At 42.6% G+C, this 24,143-nt stretch overlaps 1 protein-coding gene and 1 long non-coding RNA gene across 2 annotated transcripts in view; one reads left to right on the top strand and one right to left on the bottom strand.

Annotated features, from left to right (window-relative positions):
- The window catches only part of LOC124286866 (LIM domain transcription factor LMO4.1-like), a 66,614-nt gene that overhangs the window by 5,513 nt on the left and 36,958 nt on the right, over positions 1-24,143 (bottom strand). Inside the window, exon 3 of the mRNA XM_046723311.1 lies at positions 8,438-8,675. Coding sequence (XP_046579267.1) covers positions 8,438-8,675 — 238 coding nt within the window. The remainder of the gene's footprint in view (positions 1-8,437; positions 8,676-24,143) is intronic.
- LOC124286867 lies at positions 4,756-5,849 on the top strand. Its single transcript, XR_006901132.1, has 2 exons — positions 4,756-4,861; positions 5,152-5,849. It is a non-coding gene; the product is annotated as an uncharacterized LOC124286867 (long non-coding RNA).

Here is a 24,143-nt window from a genome sequence, read left to right as displayed (position 1 = left end):
CGACCTAACCCCAAACTCGTTCAGGAATCAAACCCTTGGCTTCCAGTGACGAGCCATTGCTTAAACCATTAGGCTACCCCACCGCCCCCACAAGATTTATTTCGGGAACCGATGAACACACTCTAAAGATATTTTAAACGAAAATATACTACGTAAGTTCCATTTGTGTATGATTAATCATTCGGGTTACTAGTAGACAAAACAACCCCGTGCAATCTGAAAAACAGCCTCATCTGATCTTCACGTGTAACGACCAATAACTGCCGTCCGATATAGTTGGAATAAAGTCGACCTTAGCCTAAATCTTTATTCAGTCATCAACTTCAAGCATCGGGGTGCCACTACCATAGATCATCGGGGTGGGGACTTGTTTATAACACCGAAGGGTTGGTACAATGTGTAGTGAGTGAGTCGAGTTGGGTTGGGTTTTACGGCGCACTCAGCAATATTCCAGCTATATGGCGGCGGTCTGCAAATAATCAAGTCTGGACCAGACAATCCAGGGATCAACAGCATGAACATCGATCTACGCAATTGGGATGCGATGACATGTGTCAACCAAGTCGGCGAGCCTGACCACCCGATCCCGTTAGTCGCCTCTACGACAAGCATGGGTTACTGAAGGTTCATTCTACCCCGGACTTCACTGGTTTACAATGTGTAGATTTATGGAGACCACTCCGTGACACTGCATATGATCTGAATTAAAGTGATGCGAAACCACTCAACCATTACTGGAATGCTCTTTGTTGGGCTCAATCTAAAAAAAATGAAAATGTTTGTATGACCTCCGATCTATGCACATTCATCCGTGGCAGTCTATGTATCTGAATGACATTCGTAGGCAGTACTATGTATCTGAATGACATTCATCCGTAGGCAGTACATGTACTATGTATCTGAATGACGTTCATCCGTAGGCAGTACTATGTATCTGAATGACGTTCATCCGTAGGCAGTACGTAGGTAGTACGTATCTGAATGACGTTCATCCGTAGGCAGTACTATGTATCTGAATGACGTTCATCCGTAGGCAGTACTATGTATCTGAATGACGTTCATCCGTAGGCAGTACTATGTATCTGTATCTGTAGGCAGTACTATGTATGACGTGTATCTGAATCATCCGTAGGCAGTACTATCTGTATCTAGGCAGTACTATGTATCTGAATGACGTTCATCCGTAGGCAGTACTATCTGAATGTATCTGAATGACGTTCATCCGTAGGCAGTACTATGTATCTGAATGACGTTCATCCGAATGACTGAATTCATCCGTAGGCAGTATCTATGTATCTGAATGACGTTCATCCGTAGGCAGTACTATGTATCTGAATGACGTTCATCCGTAGGCAGTACTATGTATCTGAATGACGTTCATCCGTAGGCAGTACTCATGTACTGAATGACGACCGGTACTATGTATCTAAATGACGTTCATGTAATCTGAATGGCATCCGTAGGCGACCGTGTATGTGCAGTACGAAACAGACGAATCGCGCTCATCCGTATGCAGTACAATACGGATGTACCATAAGGCCTGGTTGTATAGCAATACCTTCCATTGTGAACGACCTAACCCCAAACTCGTTCACCATCCAAGGTGTTCTGTTCCCATTCCTAACCACAGAAGCGGTTAATCAGCTAATTACCCCCAAACTCCAAGACTCATGTGGAAATGAGCACAGTTTCATCACGATCATTATAAGCCCATCAAATATTAAAACGCCTTTTCAAATCAAATGGAACTTCAAGACTTTGGGTGTATTTTTTTCACTCTCGAACCAGGAGGCCGATGCGAGATTATATTCCATCATGGCGTCCAGATATCGGGTCGAATGTACATACACCTTTCATTTCTGGTCCTGGGTAATCAAGACTCCCCTGCTTCTGGCAGTCAGACGTGAGAAACCAATTCCATCTTTTTAATTTAGAAGCTAATCAGCCTATATCTCAACCAGTTTCCATTGCGGGTAATAGGCTGAGGTGGTAGCAACCATACTCCCTCAACGCTCATATACTGAAATTACTTTCAGTAAATAGCCTTCCAAATTAAAGTGTTTATTACTCGTAATTATGCAACCCTAATTACTGTACTGCTCAACCAATACGGGTGAATGACACGGCCTGTACACGAGTCAATTAAGGCACTTTAAGTAGCGTGACATTAATTAGGAGCCTGTTGCTAGCTATGTAGTCTGTCACAATATGAGTGAATGGGCGAAGGATCAATGGCGGACGACTCGCTCGGGGCTCGGTCGTGTCATTGTAATTAACTGTACACTTAGATTAAACTCTGTCTACATTGGCAGATTATGCCAGTCCTCCTACAATTACTGTATTAAGTGGGCTGTAACATATTGCGTTGAGCCAGAACACTGGACCAGAACTCGCGAGGGGTTACCCGGGGAAGCTGTAACGGGAAGCTGCTGACAGGAAGTCGCGCCATGACATGCCGGGAGGCAGAGTTATCTCCCTTACCAGCTGACCAATTTAAACCGTCACGTCACTTAACGTATTAACGTTCTTCTTTTTGGAGATGATTGTGACATGGGAGGTTTTGCGTCGCTTTGAACTCCTTAACAGCGAAACCACTTAGAAAATACATATCACTGGGGACCAGAACCGGGTTTCGGGGCAACGTTCCAGCCACCCCATGGCCGCTCACGAAGAACAGAGATCCTGAAGTGCACGCGATATTTGAAGCTTTCAAACAAGTCCAGGCAGTTGATACTGAACATATATGGGAACATTATTTGGTTTCAATCATCAGTCGGTAAATTGTTTGCCATGGGATACAACAGACCGCCATCTGTATCCACAAGCCAATTATCGGGGTATTTAGGAAGGCTGATTGCAATGTCGCACAAATAAGCTTGGGAGAGAAAACATGTATCCAGTTTTCATTAGATAATGAAACAGTCGGTTTTCCTGTACGTTGTTTATCACGAAATCCGACAAATTAATTATTCATTCAATTAATTAACAAGGTAAATAATCCGTAGAATCAATTTCATTTGCTGGGCGGCTGAATCATTTCACGGCTCGTGCCACCAACAAAATTAGACATTACATTAACACTGTATGTGTAGTATCCGGAACACTGCATCTGATTAAAAGGAATGGCAAACCTCGTTTCGTCAAAAACACTCGTTTTTACGCTAATGAGACCGATGTTCGCTTGGAATAAATGGCATTATGATATACAGAAAGCAGCGGGTGATGTCGCAGTCAAACCAACCAGCATCACAGTAAGCTCTCAAGTCGAGATGGTAGAAAAGATGGCTTTAATTTCACGCTCGAGGATGCCGCAGACTTTGTACCTGGACATACCTTGGTTCCATTCACGTGTCATTGGCGTTCTCCCCCCTCTCGTGTCTTAAAGAAGCAGGGCATTATAGACTAACGCTAGTCTCTGAATGTTTTAATTTTGATAGAAACAAACAACTCCATTTATATTGATAGAGCCGTGATGAGATGGGGATTCAGAACGCGAGGGGAGGCTAGACTTGCTTCATTGTGGATTTTTGCACTTCAGAAATGGCTGGGCGGAAGAGAAACAAATATGATTCAGAGACTGTGAGAAAGACTGCCTGCGCTGTTCTAAGGCCAGTTGGCAGTTCTCGGAGTTTCATACATACACCTATCAACCAGCTCATGCAGACAATGCCTCAGTCTTATACTAGTCAAAAGAAGGTAAGGAACACAGATTCCTTCAAATTACTATCGAGAACCTGTAGCTTGTCATGAGAGATCAACTAGTCCTTAACTTCCTTTGAGAGGTATATTAACATGCAGAACTTGGATCGGTCCAATAAACCAAGGCGTGTAGTCTATACTTTAACGTTGATCAAGCCTCTCAGTGGTCATCGAGGAGTTTGAAATGATCCAACTATCATCTTGTCATGTTGCCAAGTTGGTCCCGTTGCCATTCTATTCAATTACCCTTTTCTATGAAACTTTGTGTATCGATGTATGACACAGGTCCAGCTGCCATAAGCTGTAAATTGTTTGAACCATTCTATTCAATTACCCTTTTCGATGAAACTTTGTTTTATCGATGTATGACATTGGTTGCCATAAGCTGTACGTTTTGAACCATTTTATTCAAGTATCCTTTTCGATGAAACTTAGTTTACTGATGTACTACATTATCTGATTTTTTTCCAATGAAACATATGTTAAATGACATATTATGTGAGTTGTTGTACAATACAAAAAGTGGAATAATTAAAAAAACAAAAAACTATCATCTTGTCATGTTAATAAGGCAGTCAGTCAACACTGAAAATAACTGGGGAACAGTCTTAGCAAAATGACAAAGATCCCAATTAAGACCTAGCCAAACACCCACACTGCCAATATCGAAATCATATACAATCAACCGTAATTTGACTCACGAACATCAAGAGTAAATAATTAATTATCGCATAACTGGGTTACTTTGGATTCTATTTAATTACACAAAAAGTTCAACTTCAGTAACGACAGCGGTGCAGCCTACGTGTTTATTGGCCTCGATGGAGGGAGGACGAAAGCCGTTTTCACGAGTCTCCTAACATCATGGCCGACCAGCTGAAAACCCGAATATAGAAATGAGGTTTATGATCAAAGGGCTTCGATTGCTCAGTCCCTGTCAAATTAAGCATCCGACTATTCCTAGCGATAGCGAAACACAACACACTCCGCAGCCATGTAAACAATCGTGCAGCACGTGCTGCAGCTCGTGGCGCCATCTTGCGAGAAAACATTTGGCACAATTCATACTTCTTGATCTACGGGTCCTTTTCACCCCGATCAAAGGCAGGGAGAGCTGAAATTACTTCAGCTGATCTGCGCCCGGGGTCCATGATGGACTTTGGTAAGCTGTATGTCATGGAAGTTGGAGCACGACATGGTTGCACCCTCTCCAATTTCGGGGAGGGATTTCAGGGAATTAAACATGTTAACATCACGGTGCGTGCTCGTCATGACATCTCCATCACGTGCGCGGCCATTGATCTCCGCGAGCAGTTTCCACATTGCCGAAATCCGGTCGCGGGCTAACGACATACCGTAAACCGGCACGGTAATAGGCTGGTATCGAATATCGAATTCTAATTTCAATTTCTCATTGAAATAAGCCATTCCTTTTACGCTAAATAATTGCAGGCACAGATGGAGCGACTATTAAATGGACCTCAAGACATCAGTTTGAGACTGTATGCCGATGACAGACGATTCGAGGGATAAGTCTTTGAATCAGCCCCTGTCAGCTGATCAATTACCCACAATACAGTTCCGCAGAATATAAATTTCGCAAAAACGAAACTGCTTCAGATTGCGACTACAATAACAGAAGATTCCTTTCAATTAGAGAACAGCGATGTAGCCGCCTTGCTTGTATAGTAGGACTAATCACTTCAAGTCGTTTGTCATAACAGCTTCTACAAGAAGGCGGAAAGTACCCATCCAAGACAATGGAGAACAACCACGCAGTTCTCATTCTGAGTGAAGAAGCATTAATATCTCGTTTAGGACAAATGGCGCTGATTTTTCATCCCATGTCTGATGTTCTCGTTTTGCCACCAACAACTCGACCAGATTGTTTTCTCGGTTAATTGCTGGTCCGTTCGATTTGATGAGGTTACCGCCAACTCCAACACTGTGAGTGAATGAACTTTTAGGATTCTTTCAGTTTTATACCGGCATCCTTTCAAGTGTCAAACATAAAGAATACTCCCATTTGTACTAGAACGTTACTGATGACGACGACTCTACTTTTGTGGCTGTCGATGTAACCAAGGAGACTATGTTGTAGATTATCCCTGACATAACGAGGAAAGCAATAAAACACCACCAGCTCGTAATCTGTGTAAATTGCATAAATTTCATAAATACTCAAAGCAGAAACAATTATCAACTTTTGTTGAGGTAACGAGGTTTAGTCGTTTTTCAAAGAATAATTCTTTATGAAGCATATCTATTACCTCTAGAAACTGTAACACCTTTACATTGTTGTACACTGCTGTTCTCAGTAATGGTTAACAGGATGACGAGGAGAGGAAAAAAGGAAAATCCGAAGCGTGAGTTTTGATCAACGTTGCTTTCAAAAAAATTGAGTTTTATTATGGCATGTAAGCTTCAAGTCAGAGGAAGCCTAAACGTGATGACTGATTTAACATATTACCACAGTAGTGACACCTACTACTATTGCTAGGGTCTGTATGTCTTACAGTACCTGCGCGATATTATGTTCCCTAAATGAAGCAAGTCTGGACTTTCCACAGCTTCTGAACCTCCCTTAAAGGTTTTGGGCGGTGGGGTAGTCTAGTGGTTAAAGCGTTGGCTCGTCACGCCGAAGACCCGGGTTCGAATCCCCACATGGGTACAATGAGTGAAGCCCATTTCTGGTGTCCCCCGCCGTGATATTGCTGGAATATTGCTAAAAGCGGCGTAAAACCAAACTCAGTCAGTCAGGTTTCATTCAAACGGAGTTGTTTGTTTCAAACTTATGTACTGTCAGAGTGAGTGAATTCAGTTTTACGCCACCTTTAGCAATAACACCAGAAATGGGCTTCACACATTGTACCCGTGTGAGGAATAGAACCCGGGGTCTTTGGCGTGACGAGCGGACGCTTTAAACCAGGAGGCTACCACACCATCCAATACAATATCAGAGATATGACGCGTTAGTCTGGTGTCAGGTTGACAAACCAAGAACCTTAATGAGAGAACCGCAACTCGAACCAGTCACCATAAGTCAACTCCGCACTGCGAATTGCGATGCCTTGGCATCCTGTGTCTTGCAACCGACCTGAAGACTGACTGACTGACTGAGTTTGGTTTTACGCCGCTTTTAAGCAATATTCCAGCAACATCACCGCGGGGAACACCAGAAATGGGCTTCACACATTGTGCCCATGTGGGGATTCGAACCCGGGTCTTCGGCGTGACGAGCCAACGCTTTAACCATTAGGCTACCCCACCGCCCCCCAACCTGAAGAGCTGCAAGCTGTGGATATATGCCAGTTTATGCAACCCACAACCTCTCAGGCAGCTGACCACTGATGACCAGCCTCGAGGCAATTCGCTGATCAAGGCCTGTAGATCTGTCACCAGGAGGGGCTTCTAACTGCGACCTGTCCCCAGGGTTAGGGGAAACAGGTTCTGCCACCAGCCCCTTCAGACAAGCTGCATCAACATTCTTTCAAGGAAGCACGGCCTTCCATTATCGAGATAAGATTAAAACTAACAATGTCCTTGTCATAATATACCGCGTACAAACAGCTCCCGAGTCAGGGTGTATATTAATGTATACAGTAATGTTATACTTGTTTAACACACAGGTGAGACTGCGGTAGAGATCCCAACAGAGTCCCGTGTCATCCACGCCAATTATGTCTCATTATTGAAACCCAATCTTATGTTATAGTAATGTGTATTTATCAAGATACAGGTCTACTTAATTTAGTTTGCTTTTCGCTAATGAAGTGTTTACAGGAATAACATACCCTGTTGGAAACATATTAGCTGTTCCACCAACACCTGATGTCATTAACTGTCTTGAAAGCTTTACTCGAGTAAAGTAAGAAATATTCTGGGGCTGGATGTTTTCCGAAGCTTGCTCGTGTTTCTCTATTGTAACATGCGTGTCATATATATACACGACAGGAAAGTCGGCTTTGTGATGGTCGACAGTCATTCTTGTTGCTTCGGAGAAGATTTCGACCAAATAGTGTTTTTATCTTTAAGTGAGTGAGTATAGTTTTAGGCCGATTTTAGCAATATTCCAGCAATATCACGGGGGAAGAAGAGAAGAAGAAGAGAGAGAGAAGAAGAGAGACGAAGAGAGAGAGAGAGAGACCAGAACTGGGCTTCACACACTGTACCCATGTGGGGATTCGAACCCGGGTCTTCGGCGTGAAGAGCAAACGCCTTAACCACTTGGCTACCCGCCCTTTTTTACCTTTAAGGCGGACGTTGTTTTACTCCATATACTACGAACACACTTAATTCTGCTCGGCAAACCAATGGTCGATAGCCTGAACTTCTACTTATACGCGCCATTAGGGCATGATGACACACTATCGGCTAAAGTTTAAAGTGTTTTCTTGTTCGGAATATATTTCACAATACATGTTTACTGTCCTGACATCAAGTGAGTGAATAAGGTTTTACGCCGCTTTTAGCAATATTCCAGCAATATCACGCCCAGGGACACCACAAATGGGCTTCCCACACTGTACCCAAGTAGGACTCGAACCCGGGTCTTCGGCATGACGAGCGAACGCTTTAACCACTAGGCTACCCCACCGTGCCCGTGCCATACGATCACCGCAGTTTCGAATCCTAAAATCGTACTTTGATTCACTCACTCCTGAGGTAGGGGATTTGACCAATGTGTTGCGGCGTAAAACACAACTCACACAGACGGTAAAACTTAATAGCAATTTACCTTATGTGCCGTCCGTGCGGGCAGCGAAGCGTGACCTTTTAGCACTTTTGGGTAATCTTGTTCACAGAGTAAGCTGCCGTTGACAATACTGAACCTATCTCCTGGCACAAGCTGCCCGTGGCACGAGACGCACGTGAAACACTTCAAGTGATATACGTTGCCTTGCACGCGCATCACGAGCTCGCTGGCAGGAATGTTTTGTGAACAGGCAGCGCATGTACCTCCAGACCCAAATAACCTGAAACAAACAAGGCAAACTTTATACAAGACGTCTCACACGAAATACTTTACAACATAGATAATCTTTGAGGCTTACACACATGAAATTGAAACCGCTTCACCAGAAAATCATGAATTTTCAAAATTCAAAGTCGAAGCGTTATTTATCATATCCCTCACTTTGACTTTTAATCAAATGACAAAGTAAACATTTTATTGTACATTTCTCATCGGTTTGTGAAAGTCTGCGAACATTTAAGAAACAAATTACTGTTAATACATGAAAGAATCAAATTAAAAAGCAATATACGAAAACACGGTTTTTTTAATTCGTGTATGAACAAAATCTATAACAATTCCTCGATACCTTTGAAATTTGTTATTATTAATAATAAATAAATTCGTGATTGCATTAAAATAGGTATCGACATTCAAGACTGCCGAAATTAGAATACAGTATTGTCGTCACTGAGAGAGACATATTTCGTTACAAAATACAAGTTGAAGAAAATCATTTTCATTTGTTCTTAAACATAAACAATTAAGAGGAATAGTGGAAAGAATTAACATCTCATTCAGTGTGAATGACAACGGTACAAGAATCGGTATCGAAACGTCACACACGAAATAAACAGAAGCTGTTATCCATAAAGTCTGTCTATATTGTACTTCCCAGCTTTTAAAACGCCACTCAAAGATGTGAATAACAATGAGCAGGAAATAGAGCTGTCTTCATACAAAATACATATACTCAAAAGTACCGTTTAAGTTTTAATAAGCCTATCGATAACAAGGAATTAGTCGCTGAAGGGTCATTTCATGGTTGGTTTGTCTAATACACATTTCCTATGATAAGCATTCACGGTGAACTAAACAGAGACCTTTCAAACCTGGATCGGTCCGACGGTTCGTCAAGTTCCGAAGTATGTATATTTTCAGTTTCAAACAAAACCCCGAATCTAAAAGCAAATTGATCAGTCGAGCCATTGAATGTAACAAAGGCGAACAGACATAGTTTGTCAATATGTAATTAAGCGGGGAAAAAAGGCTCTTGCTTATACCAACAATAACGGTTGGTGATCAATTGTGAACAGAAGCTGCTACAGTAGGTGATCACGCTCGGAATACCGCGGGAAACAGATGGTTGATTTAACAACTGTTTAACCGAACAAAGGCTTACCACGATATCAAAATTCCAAGTCTCACGGTAAAACGACCCCACTTGTGGACGAACGACTACAGTCAGTCGCTGTTACAACAGTTGATATATACACTTAAGATCAAAAACACCAGCTTGCCTTGTGTTCTCGGACAATTCACTCACAAGCTTGGAACGACAAAGTCACAAACAGAAAACTTAAATAACAACGCGAAAACGATAGTTGGGGAACTATTATTAATACAGACACCTCTTCAATACACAAGAGGTGGTGGGGAGCCTAGTGGTTAAAGCGTTCGCTCGTCACGCCAAAGACCCGGGTTCGAATCCCAACATGGGTACAATGTGTGAAGCTATATCTTGTGTCCCCAGCCGTGATGTTGCTGGAATATTGCTAAAAGCGATAATACTAAACTCACTCACTCACTCAATACACAGAGAAAGAAATGTAATAACTCATACATCATGCCTTAATTGTTTAAAATAATTTCATTGTATATAGCGCGTAGTAACGATGGTATATAAACTATTTGTCCATTTCATCTGTAACGCTGCGTGGGTTTCGAAATGGTTGAGAATAGAATTAAGGACACGGGCTCTCATTATTCACGAACTGTTTAATAGAACATAAACCATATTTATATAAAATTACTAGGAAGGATATTAGTACGGTAAGAAATTGGCTGAAATAAATTGGTTAATAAAACGTGTATGATAATAGATACCACGGTCTATAATGGACGAAGGGCTCAATATGACATCGCCAATAGTTCTCAATTTTGTCTGTAATAATATGCCTGAAAACCCCGATGTTATTTCATTATAAAGCAATTGAGTTGTCCAATTTAGGATTTGCGACCAATGTTTGTATAGCTCTTCAATATTGAGCGGTGTTTTTCCACCGTAAATTGACACGGAATAGCTAAATTAAGCCTCAACGTTGATTATGACAGATATTTAAAAGCAATATGTGATTGAGCTAGATATGTCACGTGGTGAATGATAACGTTTCCATTTAGCCCTTCCAAAAGATATAGCACTGGCAAGCTCGAGGACATACACAAACCTCGAACAGGAGAAAAATTGAAATATTAATTAAATTTACTTTGCCGGATTGGTTCGATGCCGGTCCCTCTTGCTGAAGCAGGTCTACACAATGCAGTACTTTAATAAGTTTAACTGCCTTGCAGGCATAAACATTAACACATGGCCCTGGGGGGTTCTGGCGTGTGTAACGGTTCCTCAATATTAAATATGTGCCTATGATAAAATCCATATTGGTTTCGATACATTCTACAAGACCAAGTGGTGTAATTGACGGCCGCTAAAATTTACAGCGACTCGGATAATATCAGAAGAGGGGCTGTAATGAGGGTGTGATGGACGCTTGTCGCGATATTGAATATTACATGGTGACATTTGGCCCTCCGTTCTCCAATTACATCCCGGATGACAGGCTGGTAATAATAATTTCGTTTCGTTCAATTTCCCTTCGCGAAAATTAAACATACCTGGCCCTTTGAGCTTCAAAGGTCGGCGTATCTCTCAATATCGGGAGTTACTGAATCCTGAACCGGCTATCGCCCTTGTCCGAATTGCGGAATGATATATTTGGGAAACTACCAAGCCCTCATATTACGATGGTTGATAGATTAGGAATGATTTGTTTAGTTGCGAAGGGCTCTAGGGTTCAGACACCGCGAAATAAAGCAAATACTAATATACAATCGGCCACACAACAGAGGCCTGCAAGTAATCGTTAAAAACCAATATTACATCGGCCCATCGCAAATCCAGCTCGGGTGCACAAGGCTGGGGTTATCTGTGAAGGAACTTCTATAAAAGACGGTATATCCCTCTATCAACAACTCACATGGTCGGGAATATTACACATTTTCTGATAATTCATTGTGGACTTTTGCGTGAAGAAAAGTTTAAATCAGACAGCCCCCTCTCCAAACCCAAATAAAATAACTAATTATAAAAATATATATATAAAAATACATATGAGTAAATAATGTTTTAGTACGCAAATATTCTCGCAATATGACTTCTACCGTCTTATCATAAGCCGTGTGTGACAACAGTGCAAATTTCCACCATCCTACAAATTTTGTGCAAAATATTAATGCACCGATAAAACTTCAGTGTTATCAGGAACTTATTGAATGTTTATTTAATAATACAGGAACAATAAACTCAAAAGTGCGAGCACATTGTTCTGACAATGATAACGTCCTTGTGTGCAAATATCGACACATGCCACATATTTTTGCATAACCCTGTACAGACAATGTTAAATATTGCTAAACCCTCAAACCCGTGACAGTCGCTTTATGTGCGTGTTCGGACTTCAGCAACGAGATGTCAAATATGATGAATATTTACCCTTAATTGGCTTTTACCTGAACAGATTGAACGTGGGATTATAATGAAGGGAATATGTTTTTGCGTTACGTGTCGACATGTGACAGACACCATGTGTTCCCCGATCAATTTCTGGTAACACGTGGACAAGATTGTGGGGAATTTAGTAGGGGAACTGTGGTGGGGATTTTCAATATAGTGTTTTTTGTACAATAGAGTGCACGTCCTTGGAACGGCAAATCGACAACTGTTTGATTCTACAACAATAATTGTATTACTTAATATTGAATTACACAACAGCCGTTCCAGCAATAAGGTGAAAATTGATGCCTAACAACAGCTAAACAAATTAAACACTGATAGCCTTACTTCAACGTTTGTAATTAAATTTTAAGCCACTGACCCATAAATTGTGAAAATGTCAAAGGCAACAGATCACATTTAAGATCGAAAATATTTTTAACTACTCTGGATACTTTAAACGAGTTGGTCTCAGCGTCAGTTTGTTCATCAAACAATTCATTGTCATATTGTAGATAGTATTTGAATGATGCTTAACTTGCAAATTTCAAAGCGTGTAACTTTATATTGCGGGAGTAACGTCGTAGATATTTATCAGCCTGCAGCCTGTGTGAATGCAACCATCACGGATATCGTGTTGCTAAAATCTTGGCTTCGAACCCACCAGTGAGTGAGTATGGGTTTAAGCCGCTTTTAGCAATATTCCAGCAATATCACGGCGGGGGACACCAGAAAAGGGCTTCACACATTGTAGCCATGAAGGGAATCGAACCCGGGTCTTCAGCGTGACGAGCGAACGCTTTAACCATCTGGCTACCCCACCGCCCCATCGAACCCACGAATCAGCGGATCCTTGCTTGGCTGGGGCACATGCACAGATGCACAGATTAAAAAGTATTGTTTGTCATTTCACCACGTGGCTAATGAACCTGCTTCCTTGCTGTATCTTATTATCAAGGGAAACCAACATATGCGCAAAATATTCTACCCATGTTGGGAATCAAACCTGGGTTTTGCGTGAATAGTAGAGCACTAGCATCAAGGTCGCTGTCACCAAACTGTATGAAGTACATCATATCAGTTGTAGTAAACTAATCAATGAATAATCCATTTGATCAGTCCGTCGCGACGTGTCAGAGGAACCATAAGGCGATTCGGGATTGGAGTGGGTGAGTATGGTTTTACGCCGTTTTAGCAATATTCCAGCAATTTAACGACAGTGGGACACCGGAAATGAGCTTCACACATTGTACCCATGTGGAAAATCGAATAGGGTCTTCGGGGTGACGAGCGGACGCTTTTACCACAAGGTTACCCCACAGCCCCAATCGGGATTCGAACCCACGAACACGGGTTTCTTACATGCCTAAGGGAGGCAACTCTGCACAGCGACCCGTGTAAAAAGACACGTCAAATTAATACATGTAGCTGCTTTGTTGAAAAGAGTGTGTATACCCATTCTCCTCCCAGAGACATTCCACACGCTGGTACGTGTTAATAGTTATAAAACTGATCAATTCGTTAATTGTCGCTTAGTCGGAAATGTTCACTGCTGATTGTAAAGAGATTGTATTATTTTCGGCCATTTCACACTGTCTCATTAGCCGGCGCCATCGACGGCCACAGGTGTTACACGAGCAGTGAGCGGAGGCCACGGCGAGACAAGCATCACACGGTGACAGTCGTCGCTTCACCAACCTTCAAACAAACTCAGGGACACTTAACGCATCACTCGTTCCTGGGAAAATGTCAATTTTCCGCAGCCATCTGGACCTGATCAAGAACGAAGAGCTTTTCATATTTACAAAAGTAAAACTTTCTTCGCCCAGCCTTTTCAAACCTCCCAAATTAGAGAGCACTGAAGAGGTACGACTTTCAAATCTCGATGGCAAAAGATTTCCACGAGTGTACTGTCGCTTTTGTACATTATGAATAATGAACGCTGCCTGGTCGGGTTAATGAGCCCGGATAATCACCATCCCATATGTCTACACTCCAATTTGGGAAGCGCTGTGTTCCGGGGAGGTAACTCTGCATAGGATGCGACTAAAGAAATACCTCATGCTCAGCAGCCCGTGGAAAGTTATACATGAATTCGTCACTCTTTTCGAGCTCGTTATCAAACTTTGTGAAGGTTAATTTCCATTCACATACATTGACGGCAGTAGACATCAATTGCCTCAAAGTGGAGAATGACTGGATGTTCTAGAAAACGAGCCTGATCAATTTCACCATCAATTTGTGAACACATTCTGGGCGCGGGCTCCAGCACACGTTTGATATTCCGCCACACGAAAGGCGCAACAATGAACAGCAGTTAATCTTACGCACAGTACCTCCCTGGCTCCCATAGAACTCGGTTAATTGAAATCGCATTATTTACAGACAATCATAATACGCTATTACCCGCGGTAAGCTGTAAGCCGCAAGATGAAAGGCGGCAAATTAAAGGCATTTAGTAGGTAGCATATGTGACTAGGAGGGTTGGAGACGGATTGACAAACGTTGTCCGCCAGACGGCCTTGTGTTCACACTGAACCGACTGCTGAAGTTAGTCTGTACTGGGGGGATCCACTGCTGCACTAAAGCTGTGATGAGAATCTGCTGCTAAACTGAAGCTGTATGTGGAATCTGCTGCTAAACTGAAGCTGTATGTGGAATCTACTGCTAAACTGAAGCTGTATGTGGAATCTACTGCTAAACTGAAGCTGTATGTGGAATCTACTGCTAAACTGAAGCTGTATGTGGAATCTGCTGCTAAACTGAAGCTGTATGTGAAATCTACTGCTAAACTGAAGCTGTATGTGGAATCTACTGCTAAACTGAAGCTGTATGTGGAATCTACTGCTAAACTGAAGCTGTATGTGGAATCTACTGCTAAACTGAAGCTGTATGTGGAATCTACTGCTAAACTGAAGCTGTAGGGGAAGGTTTCACACCAACCTGGCGCTTTAATATGCACACATTATATATAGTTACAACATAAGGATTGGGAAGACAAAATAAGAATTGGGATAAGTATTGCAAGGCTTGGCCTCAACAAACATACGTTTACCCCGTACGAGTTCATCGATAGTTACTAGCAATCGTAAATGGCCAAAACAATGCCCAGACGGTCCCCACAGGAATCAAGCACCTGTCAATCAACAACTGAAATCACTATATCTTCCCTTGATAAACTAGTCTGTAACATAGTCTTCATCATAGCATCTTTAAAATCACATGGATCAGAAACTGTAAGACAAAAACAAATAAAAAACCAAAACGCTTACGCGGGGAATATATGGGAGTTTGGTTAACAGTATTTCAGTCAAACCATGGCATGTACGCTTAAATTTGGAGGGACGCCTGGAGTAACGTATGTCTCAGACCATTACCTCTGTGGTGAAACCCACAGTACTCCAGTCAAACTATGGCGTGTACGCTTAAACTGGGAGGGACGCCTGGAGTAACGTATATCTCAGGCCATTACCTCTGTGGTGAAACCCACAGTAATCCAGTCAAACCATGGCGTGTACACTTAAAGTGGGAAGGACGCCTGGAGTAACGTATATCTCGATTAATTATCTCTGTGGTGAAACGTACGAGAGAGGGAACTACTGTCAAACCAAGAAACACAATCGGACCAAACGTGTAGATAAGACTGACAAGGCACACATGCATTGCATGCTGTGGGAAGAGATTGCAATCTTTTAATCTAAAGGAAGACGTGTAGCCTGGATCTCATTAACCAAATTGTATATTACCACATAATGGTCATTACTGGTGAGTCTGCACAGGATATTCACAGGCGAACATAACACCCAGGCTAAGAGAACCAGCTAAAATGGTTGTCACAGCCCTCGTTAACAGGTGCCGGCGTGAAATCAGTACACCCGCCTCGTGACCTCGTTACACCTCAGATTGCGCTATACAAAAGAGTTCTTGGTTTGAGGGAAACAATGCTTGTCATTGCCTCCACTTTCCAAGTGGCTCAGTCGCCATCATGTCTTTTGCGCAGGGACGACTGCGGGTTAATTAAAGCTTTCCCCGATCTACACGACTGGTGCGATGGGCCCGACTTCAACAAGGTGACTATGGGGAGGTAGTTAAATGCTTCTTCAGTAATACGCTCCCATGTGGATTTGGCAAGAACTAGCTACAAAAACAGAATTGTTAATTTTCTGCACAGCACGTCGTGTTTCAAACAGCAAAACATTATCTGTATTTTAATATCTGATTTCTGCATTGTGAAGACGACAGAATAATGAGGGAAGTGAAACTTTAATCTTCAACGCAGCATGAAGATCGAATTTGCCCGTCTTCCCAGTCTGTCAATGCCATTTGCGAACACAATTAACGAAATGGGAAGAAAATGAAAAGTTGACTTTGGTCGGAGGCCTTGCACGATTCAGGAAATGGATAGATAATGTTATTGAACACTTTTAGCTCAATTAAGAAAAGAACACAAAGTGAAAGTTTACTTCTCACAGGCGAGCCATGACGTGATCAAGCGAATTAAGGAAATGGATTGAAATAGAAAAGTTTATAAAGTGGGATCCTTTGCCGCTTATCTAATTTGAACTGATGGATAGAAAGGAGAGAGGTCTATTTTTGAAGCTATTCACCATGTCCAATACTAGCAGACAATTTTCTAATTGCGAGGAGAGACACACAATCTACATGACCCAAGCTCGCTGCGCCTAAACCAAATTAACTAAATAATTACGAAAATTGAGTATTTTCTATGAAAAAGTTGCTTCAATTTTATAACTTAGCAAATTGACTTATTTTTTTCGGTCGACGGCAAGATCTATACATTATTGGTCTGCTTGAAACAGGCCGGTTCCCGGCTCGGGACGAATAGAGTAATATCATTTGAAAGCGAGGTCGATAGTCCCCACTTTGTCACAATATTTAATTTAAGTTTATAGTGGCGCAATTAAACTAATGGTCTCCCGAAAGCATTAAGAAATTGCGTCGATAGGTTTGATAATATATGGAAGCGGGGGACAAATTTAAACCGGATTTCAATGTTGTATTAATTCAGTTAGCGTCTCCTTTATGTGTCTGTGGAGCCAAGGAGCCACGGAGCCATTACTGAAGAAAGACACTGCCGAGAGACGCTGCTTTCGCTTGGAGAAAATTGACAATGTGTTCTGTCTGTCGACGTAAACAATGCCAAGGTCAGAGGTTACACCCGTCTCCATTAGTGAGACTAGTACTGTGCCACCCGTTGCCCCTCAATAAGACCAGTACTGTGCCACCCGTTCCCCATCTGTAAGACCAGTACTGTGCTACCCGTTCCCCCTCAGTAAGACCAGTACTGTGCCACCCGTTCCCCTCAGTAAGACCAATACTGTGCCACCCGTTCCCCTCAGTAAGACCAGTACTGTGCCACCCCTTCCCCATCTGTAAGACTAGTACTGTGCCACCCGTTCCCCCTCAGTAAGACCAATACTGTGCCACCCGTTCCCCTCAGTAAGACCAGTACTGTGCCACCCCTTCCCCATCCGTAAGACCAGTACTGTGTCACCCGTTCCCCCTCAGTAAGACCAGTACTGTGCCACCCGTTCCCCTCAGTAATACCAATACTGTGCCACCCGTTCCCCCTCAGTAAGAACAGTACTGTGCCACCCGTCCCCCTAAGTAGACCAGTACTGTGCCACCCGTTCCCCCTCAGTAAGACTACTTCGTTATGTGCACCCCCGTATTTTTGAAAAGAACAATACCCTCCGCCCCCGACAGTGAGACCAGCACAACGACTCCCGTCCACTCTACCTGCCCAGTCGTACGAGCAAGGGAGTTGGTGCGACACGGGCAATTAGGAAACTGAGCTAACCAGCTTTACTCTTATCAGTAGATAATCACCCGTTTCCTCCTCTTGCCGTTCATTAGAGATAATTAGAAGGGAACGGAGCCCCTACAACAGGCATAGGTAATCGGCACACAAATTGAACCGAGCTAGGCCGTGTTGGTCGAGACCTAATTGCTTCTTTAATGACTTGAAAACAGCACCGGAATATCCAAACGCATCGAATATTTGCTTTGGAGAATGGCAGCTTGGTCGAAAGAAGGTCTAAATTAGCTGGTTAGGCTTTGAAGTCCGCAAGCTGGGTAAGGGCATTGGGAATAGACTGATTTCTCTCAACTAGGAACTCGCTGGAGTCGGATATCGCCGCCGAGGAGATTGTTCGTGTATCGAGTAGATACAACGTAATTGGAGGGCGAGGGAGAATGGAGGGGTAGAGTCGAGAAAATGGCGGGGTAGGGAGGCGGCATTACTGGGTAACTGTCGAGTAATCGATTTCTCGAATTACGGTGAACATTACGTTACGATGTTATCGACACTCGGGAAAGTAGAACGGTCGAATTTCAATGGTGGAGATTCTTGATCTTCATCGGTGCCTGTAGGTGTCGGCCGCTGATAGCTAGGTATCTCGTTTGTAGCATTATTACAGCGGGTTATTGGACTGGGGGTCGGATACTAGATCATCCAATACGGCTTACTGTATCAAGTGACGATTGGCACATCACCTAGCAACGGCGTCAGACCTCTGACAACGTCGTGGCGTCAAGGTCACGACGTTTAGACAACGTGACGATGACCGCTTAGCAAGGGTGCGGTTTATGACGCACCAAGAAGAGTGTGAGAGTGAGTGAGTTAAGTTTTACGCCGCAATATTTCAACAAAATCATGGCGGGGAGCACCAGAAATGGGCTTCACACATGCACATGTCATGTTCACCGCTGACAGGGATTTCTGGCTTGCCACGATAGCGTTAGGTTTAATTACGTCGATATATGTTGAACCTCTTACATCACACAGGGTAATGGTGCCCCAAAACCACAAATACATGATCGACGGCGGGAGCATCGAACCACGCCGTCGGGTACGAGAAACTACGTCATAAAGCCCCCTCCCCAACTTGGACGAGACCATCTATCATCATGACTCACCCCAACAACTGCATGACTTTACTACTCAGAGAGCCCCTTTAATGGACATATACTATCTCTATACTCTACTTTCCCGAACGTCTGAATCCAAAGAATATAGACACAGGCAGAATTGAAAATAGACGAAAATAGTCCCGGTCAGGTAATCAAATAATATTTCATTAAGGACAATATCTCACGATGTCGCTAAATTCCACACCTGATTTGAAAACATCTAACTGAAAGCCCCACCAATACATTGCGTCTCCCCATTTCACTCTATGAAGCAAGGAGAACGCTCATCACCCGGCAGTATAGCTGTCCAGTACGGTTACACCAGTCTCTCGTTGAATGGCAGCCTCGCTCAATGAAGAAAATGAATTTGCAGGTTTGCCAGTGCTCATTTTATGATGATGGAGACTACCATTACATATGGGACATGATTGAAGCATGGGATAATAACACCAGCGCCCGGGGTCGACTCGGGGTTTTTTCCCCGTTTCCATTAGCAAGTTGCAGAGGCTCCAATATTTGTAATTGGCAGCTCAAGAGTAGCGATAGCCATAATATACTTCATTTCGTAATGGTCCCGTACACTCTCCGCAGTAATGGAAGTCGCCATTACGCGTCTAGAGAGGTTAGACGCCGGCTTGTCATGCAGTAAGCATACTGCCAGCTCAAAAAACACCTCGACAGAGAAAGTGTATAAATATTTCACTCAACAGAACTCAATGTGTGGACAGGGCTTCACTAATGGGCAGCGGAATCTCAACACAACTTACTGTACACACAAATATATGTACTTTTAGCGAGATGGCCTTATTCCATTTCTTTGCTACACCGTGTTCTGAAGTCGACTGTGTAACCAACAGCCCTGGCCTACATGTTCGGGAACGTGGCCATGATTTCTGTGAGTGAGTTTAGTTTCACACCGCTTTTAGCAATATTCCAGCAATATAACGACGGGGGAGACCAGAAATGGGCTTCACAAATTGTACCCATGTGGGAAATCGAACCCGGGTCTTCGGCGTGACGAGCGAACGCCTTTACCACTAGGTTACCCCACCGCACCTCGTCCCTAAAAGCCTAGGTTGCTTGGAACCCACATTCTCACCCGGGCGCCCCACGGCTCTAATAAATAACGAGTGTATTGAAAACTTCGTGATTAATAAAATGTTTACTGGCGTGTTTTGGATGCATTAGTTGTCGGTTCAGACAAGCATGGCGCTCGGGATCTATCCAGTAACGGGATCTGCACATAGGTCTTAATAAACAAACATTTTTCTCATGAACAAAATGTAATAATCTACTGTTTACAAAAAGGATACACACATACATTTTCAGCGTTATATCCATGTCTCTGTAAGACAGAGGCGGTGGGGTAGCCTCGGGGTTAAAGCGTTCGCTCGTCACGCCGAAGGCCCGGGTTCGATTCCTCACATGGGTACAATGTGTGAAGCCCATTTCTGGTGAACCCCTTCGCGATATTGCTGGAATATTGCTAAAAGCGGCGTAAAACCAAACTCACTCACTCAATTTAACGAATTCATAAAGTATAAGTTCCAGGATATGATCAACATAAGTACAACTTGTTCTTTGTTAAAAGAAGCAAATTAGTACCAGATTTAGTCGTCAGTTAGATTTAAAGCAAAACAGCAAACAATATCCAATGAGTTCATAATCGCGCTACGATTTATCGCGACGACTCACAATCTCCCAACAAATAGATTAGAACCGTTCTTTCCTCATCAAGCTAATAAATCGCCGACTAAATGCAAGGCGAGAACCCGCTCTGACCCTGTGTCAGCGTACATCAACGCGCAGAAAGAAAGATAGTACAAAAAACTACTTTATGGAGCTGCGAAATGCAATTCTAGTGAATTTTAAGCGTCCGTATGTCCAATTAGTTTAGCCCTGAGCACTTGCCTTGAAAATAGTAAGCTTTAGTTATCAAAGGCTTTTTAAATCCCCTACGTAACATTGCCCGCCATATCAGGTGACGCTGAAAATTGCTTCTTTAAATAACGAACGCCTTGATAAGAAACGTTTGAAGATGGCGAAAGCTAATTGACCGCTTGCTTCAATTTAATGAAATGATTTATTTAGCTGTTCAATGACCTGTAGCCTAGTATTTGCCCTTCATCCTCAGCCATTTGTAAAGTTTATGAATTCCCCACACCAGCCAATCTCGGCCCGCGCTAATAACTTGTTGGTTGTGAATTAATGCAATTAATCCTCGCTTATTCCAAGAACTTCCAATACAGTCTCTGGCATCAAACGACGACTGTTTCACTCAGCTTCTCTAGAATTCAATTTGCCGTGGTTTTTGTCGGCAGGGGCGAAATGTCTCACCTAAATTGGTCGCTATTGGTCACTTGTGTTGTATGGGCCGTAGTGGGCCTCAGGTCACCAAGTCCGTAAATACGTCTCTTTCTTCAATCGTTTAATATGTTTCATTTGAAGGAATGGACGTCGGTGGACTTATTTAGATCCATTTAGATCAAGTGGTTTGAGGGAGGGAAAACCTCCTGGTCGAATCTCAATAATTCTTCTTAATTTGACGCTCTCGAATCCCTACCCAAGCAGAAAAGCCTCCTTTATAAATAAGAAAATTTAATTAAAATAAATACACCAGTGGCCACATCTCGATGCTTTATTTGTGCACACTTTAATATCCTTTGTTGGGCAAATTTCCCAACCTTGGCACGTTTATTGCGGTCTATCTCCCTATTGGGTTTGATATTGAGAAAATCAAATTGATTCATTCGAAGTTATTAAGCAGGCAAAACAAACGCAAAAGTCTAGAGTAATTAATGAAATCCCAATTTATATGAGAATTATTAAGCGTTGTGACAAGCGGAATGTATGGCTTTCGACGGATCTTTTAAACTGAGCAAATAATTGAAGACGATTTCGGCGATAAACTAGCGACAGAGTTCCAGCGAGTCTTGACTGTGTAAAGACGGGCCCCTCTAATACCGCAGTTGGTAGGATACGGCGAGGGGCTACCCCTATTAACTCGGGTGGAGGGTAACGGTCGAGACGTGATACCATTGGTTCAACGCTACAACATCGCATCACGACCTTTAATTTGAAATTCCCAGCATAAATCAAGAAGTGACAAGCATATCGACACCATTTCTCACAAGACTTAATATCGTTTTCGCGAGGTATTCGTAACGCTGACGAGAATACGACTGGGATTGATTAAAACTGCACGCTTTATCAACCCGCTATCAAAGAATACCTTTTTATTAACCACGTGTTTAGATCTGTTTGATTAAAAAACATTCAGTTACAACCGAGCTTTATCCCACTTAATGTCCAAGTCACAAATCAAATCTATTTTATGATCGCAATAACCATGGTGGCTAGAAATTGAATTAGGCCATGTTAAACATGAAGTGTTGGCGGGACAATACGATCGCCCGTATATCAGATTCTGCGCAGCTGTATAAATCAGTCTGGTACTAGCTTCCTACAACTCTTCATTAGACCGACACAGATAGCACAACATTCCTTCTTTATTTGACACTCCGATCTTAATCTAATAACCTAAGTATGGATCAGGCCTGGATTTATTGGACCAATATTCCAACAATATGATGTGATAGTTCATGAGAAAAGAGTCTACTGTAGATCGCTTTCTATTAAAACTAATAAACATGATCAGAATTTCCTCACATAACAGAATGAATATTATTTTGTGGCACATTTAAACATAATCACGTCAGAGTGAGTGAGTGAGCTAAGTTTCACGTCGCTTTTAGAATAAAATCTAGCAATATCACTGCGAGGGACACCAGAAATGGCCTTCACACGTTGGAACCTGTCTTAGGAATAACGCCGAACTCTTTAACCACTACGCTATCCCACCGCCTCGTCATTTCAGAGACATTAACGACCCGTTTCACGCCGAAGACCCGGGTTCGATTCTCCACATGGGTACAATGAATGATGAACATTTCTTATGTCCCCACCGTATATATTGCTAAAAGCAGCGTAAAACTCACTCACTCACACCGTTTCAAATAACCATAACCCGCGTCGAGATTCAAACCACGACATTCTGTACACAAGCGAACACGTACTCGTTCGGTCAAACCCTTTAGTCTCGTCCGTCTACAATTCATAGTCTTGTCAGTCTACAATCCCTCATAAATAAAACCCGTTAAGGTCCGGGTTAGAATATTGATCTTCAGTAACCCACGCTCGTCGTAAGAGGCGACTAACGGGATCGGGTGGTCAGGCTCGCTGACTTGGTTAACATCGGTTCCTAATTGCACAGATCGATGCTCATGCTGTTGATCACTGGATTGTCTGGTGCAGACTAATTTATTTACAGACCGCCGCCATATAGCTGGAATATTGCTGAGTGCGGCAAAAAACTAAACTCGCTCACTCACTAATAAATAGACAAGAGTTATCAGGCATACATCACGCTATCTCGACATTCTATGAAACGCACAAAAAAGTAAATAATACAAAAAGACACCATTATCTTAAACGACTCGAATGAAAAAAACTTATTTTTAGGGATCATTTTGCGGCATTCATTAAGATAAATATTGCAATTCAAATTTCATATATCGTTCTCGCATTATAGCTGCGCTCATAAATGAATCCTGTTATGGCGGAGCAATTAACCTATCATAATGGTTCCGGAAAAAAATAACCTTAATATCTTGAACAAGGAGAAAACCAAACTGCACTAAAATATAAAGCTTTTTACTTGGTGGTAGAATTGTTGAGTGCATTGTGCAACGGAACAGCAAGATGGATACAGGCGTCATGACGGAGGCCATCATGAGTGAGTGAGTGAGTGAGTATAGTTTTACGCCGCTTAGCAATATTCCAGCAATATCATGGCGGGGGACACCAGAAATGGGCTTCACAGGCCATCATGAGGAATCACTGAACTGTCTGGTCAAGACAAAATTAGTTACAGGACGTGGTCACAAAACTGGACTGGCGGCGAGTGTGGAATTAAAAAACAATCGAATCACACGAAAACGTCAGTGA

This window comes from Haliotis rubra, unplaced genomic scaffold (genome assembly GCF_003918875.1).
Source record: "Haliotis rubra isolate DU_JTF1 unplaced genomic scaffold, ASM391887v1 Scf394, whole genome shotgun sequence".
Classification (NCBI taxonomy): domain Eukaryota; kingdom Metazoa; phylum Mollusca; class Gastropoda; order Lepetellida; family Haliotidae; genus Haliotis; species Haliotis rubra.
The sequence above is the reverse complement of the archived record's forward strand: the minus strand, read 5'-3'. Positions and strand labels throughout refer to the sequence as shown.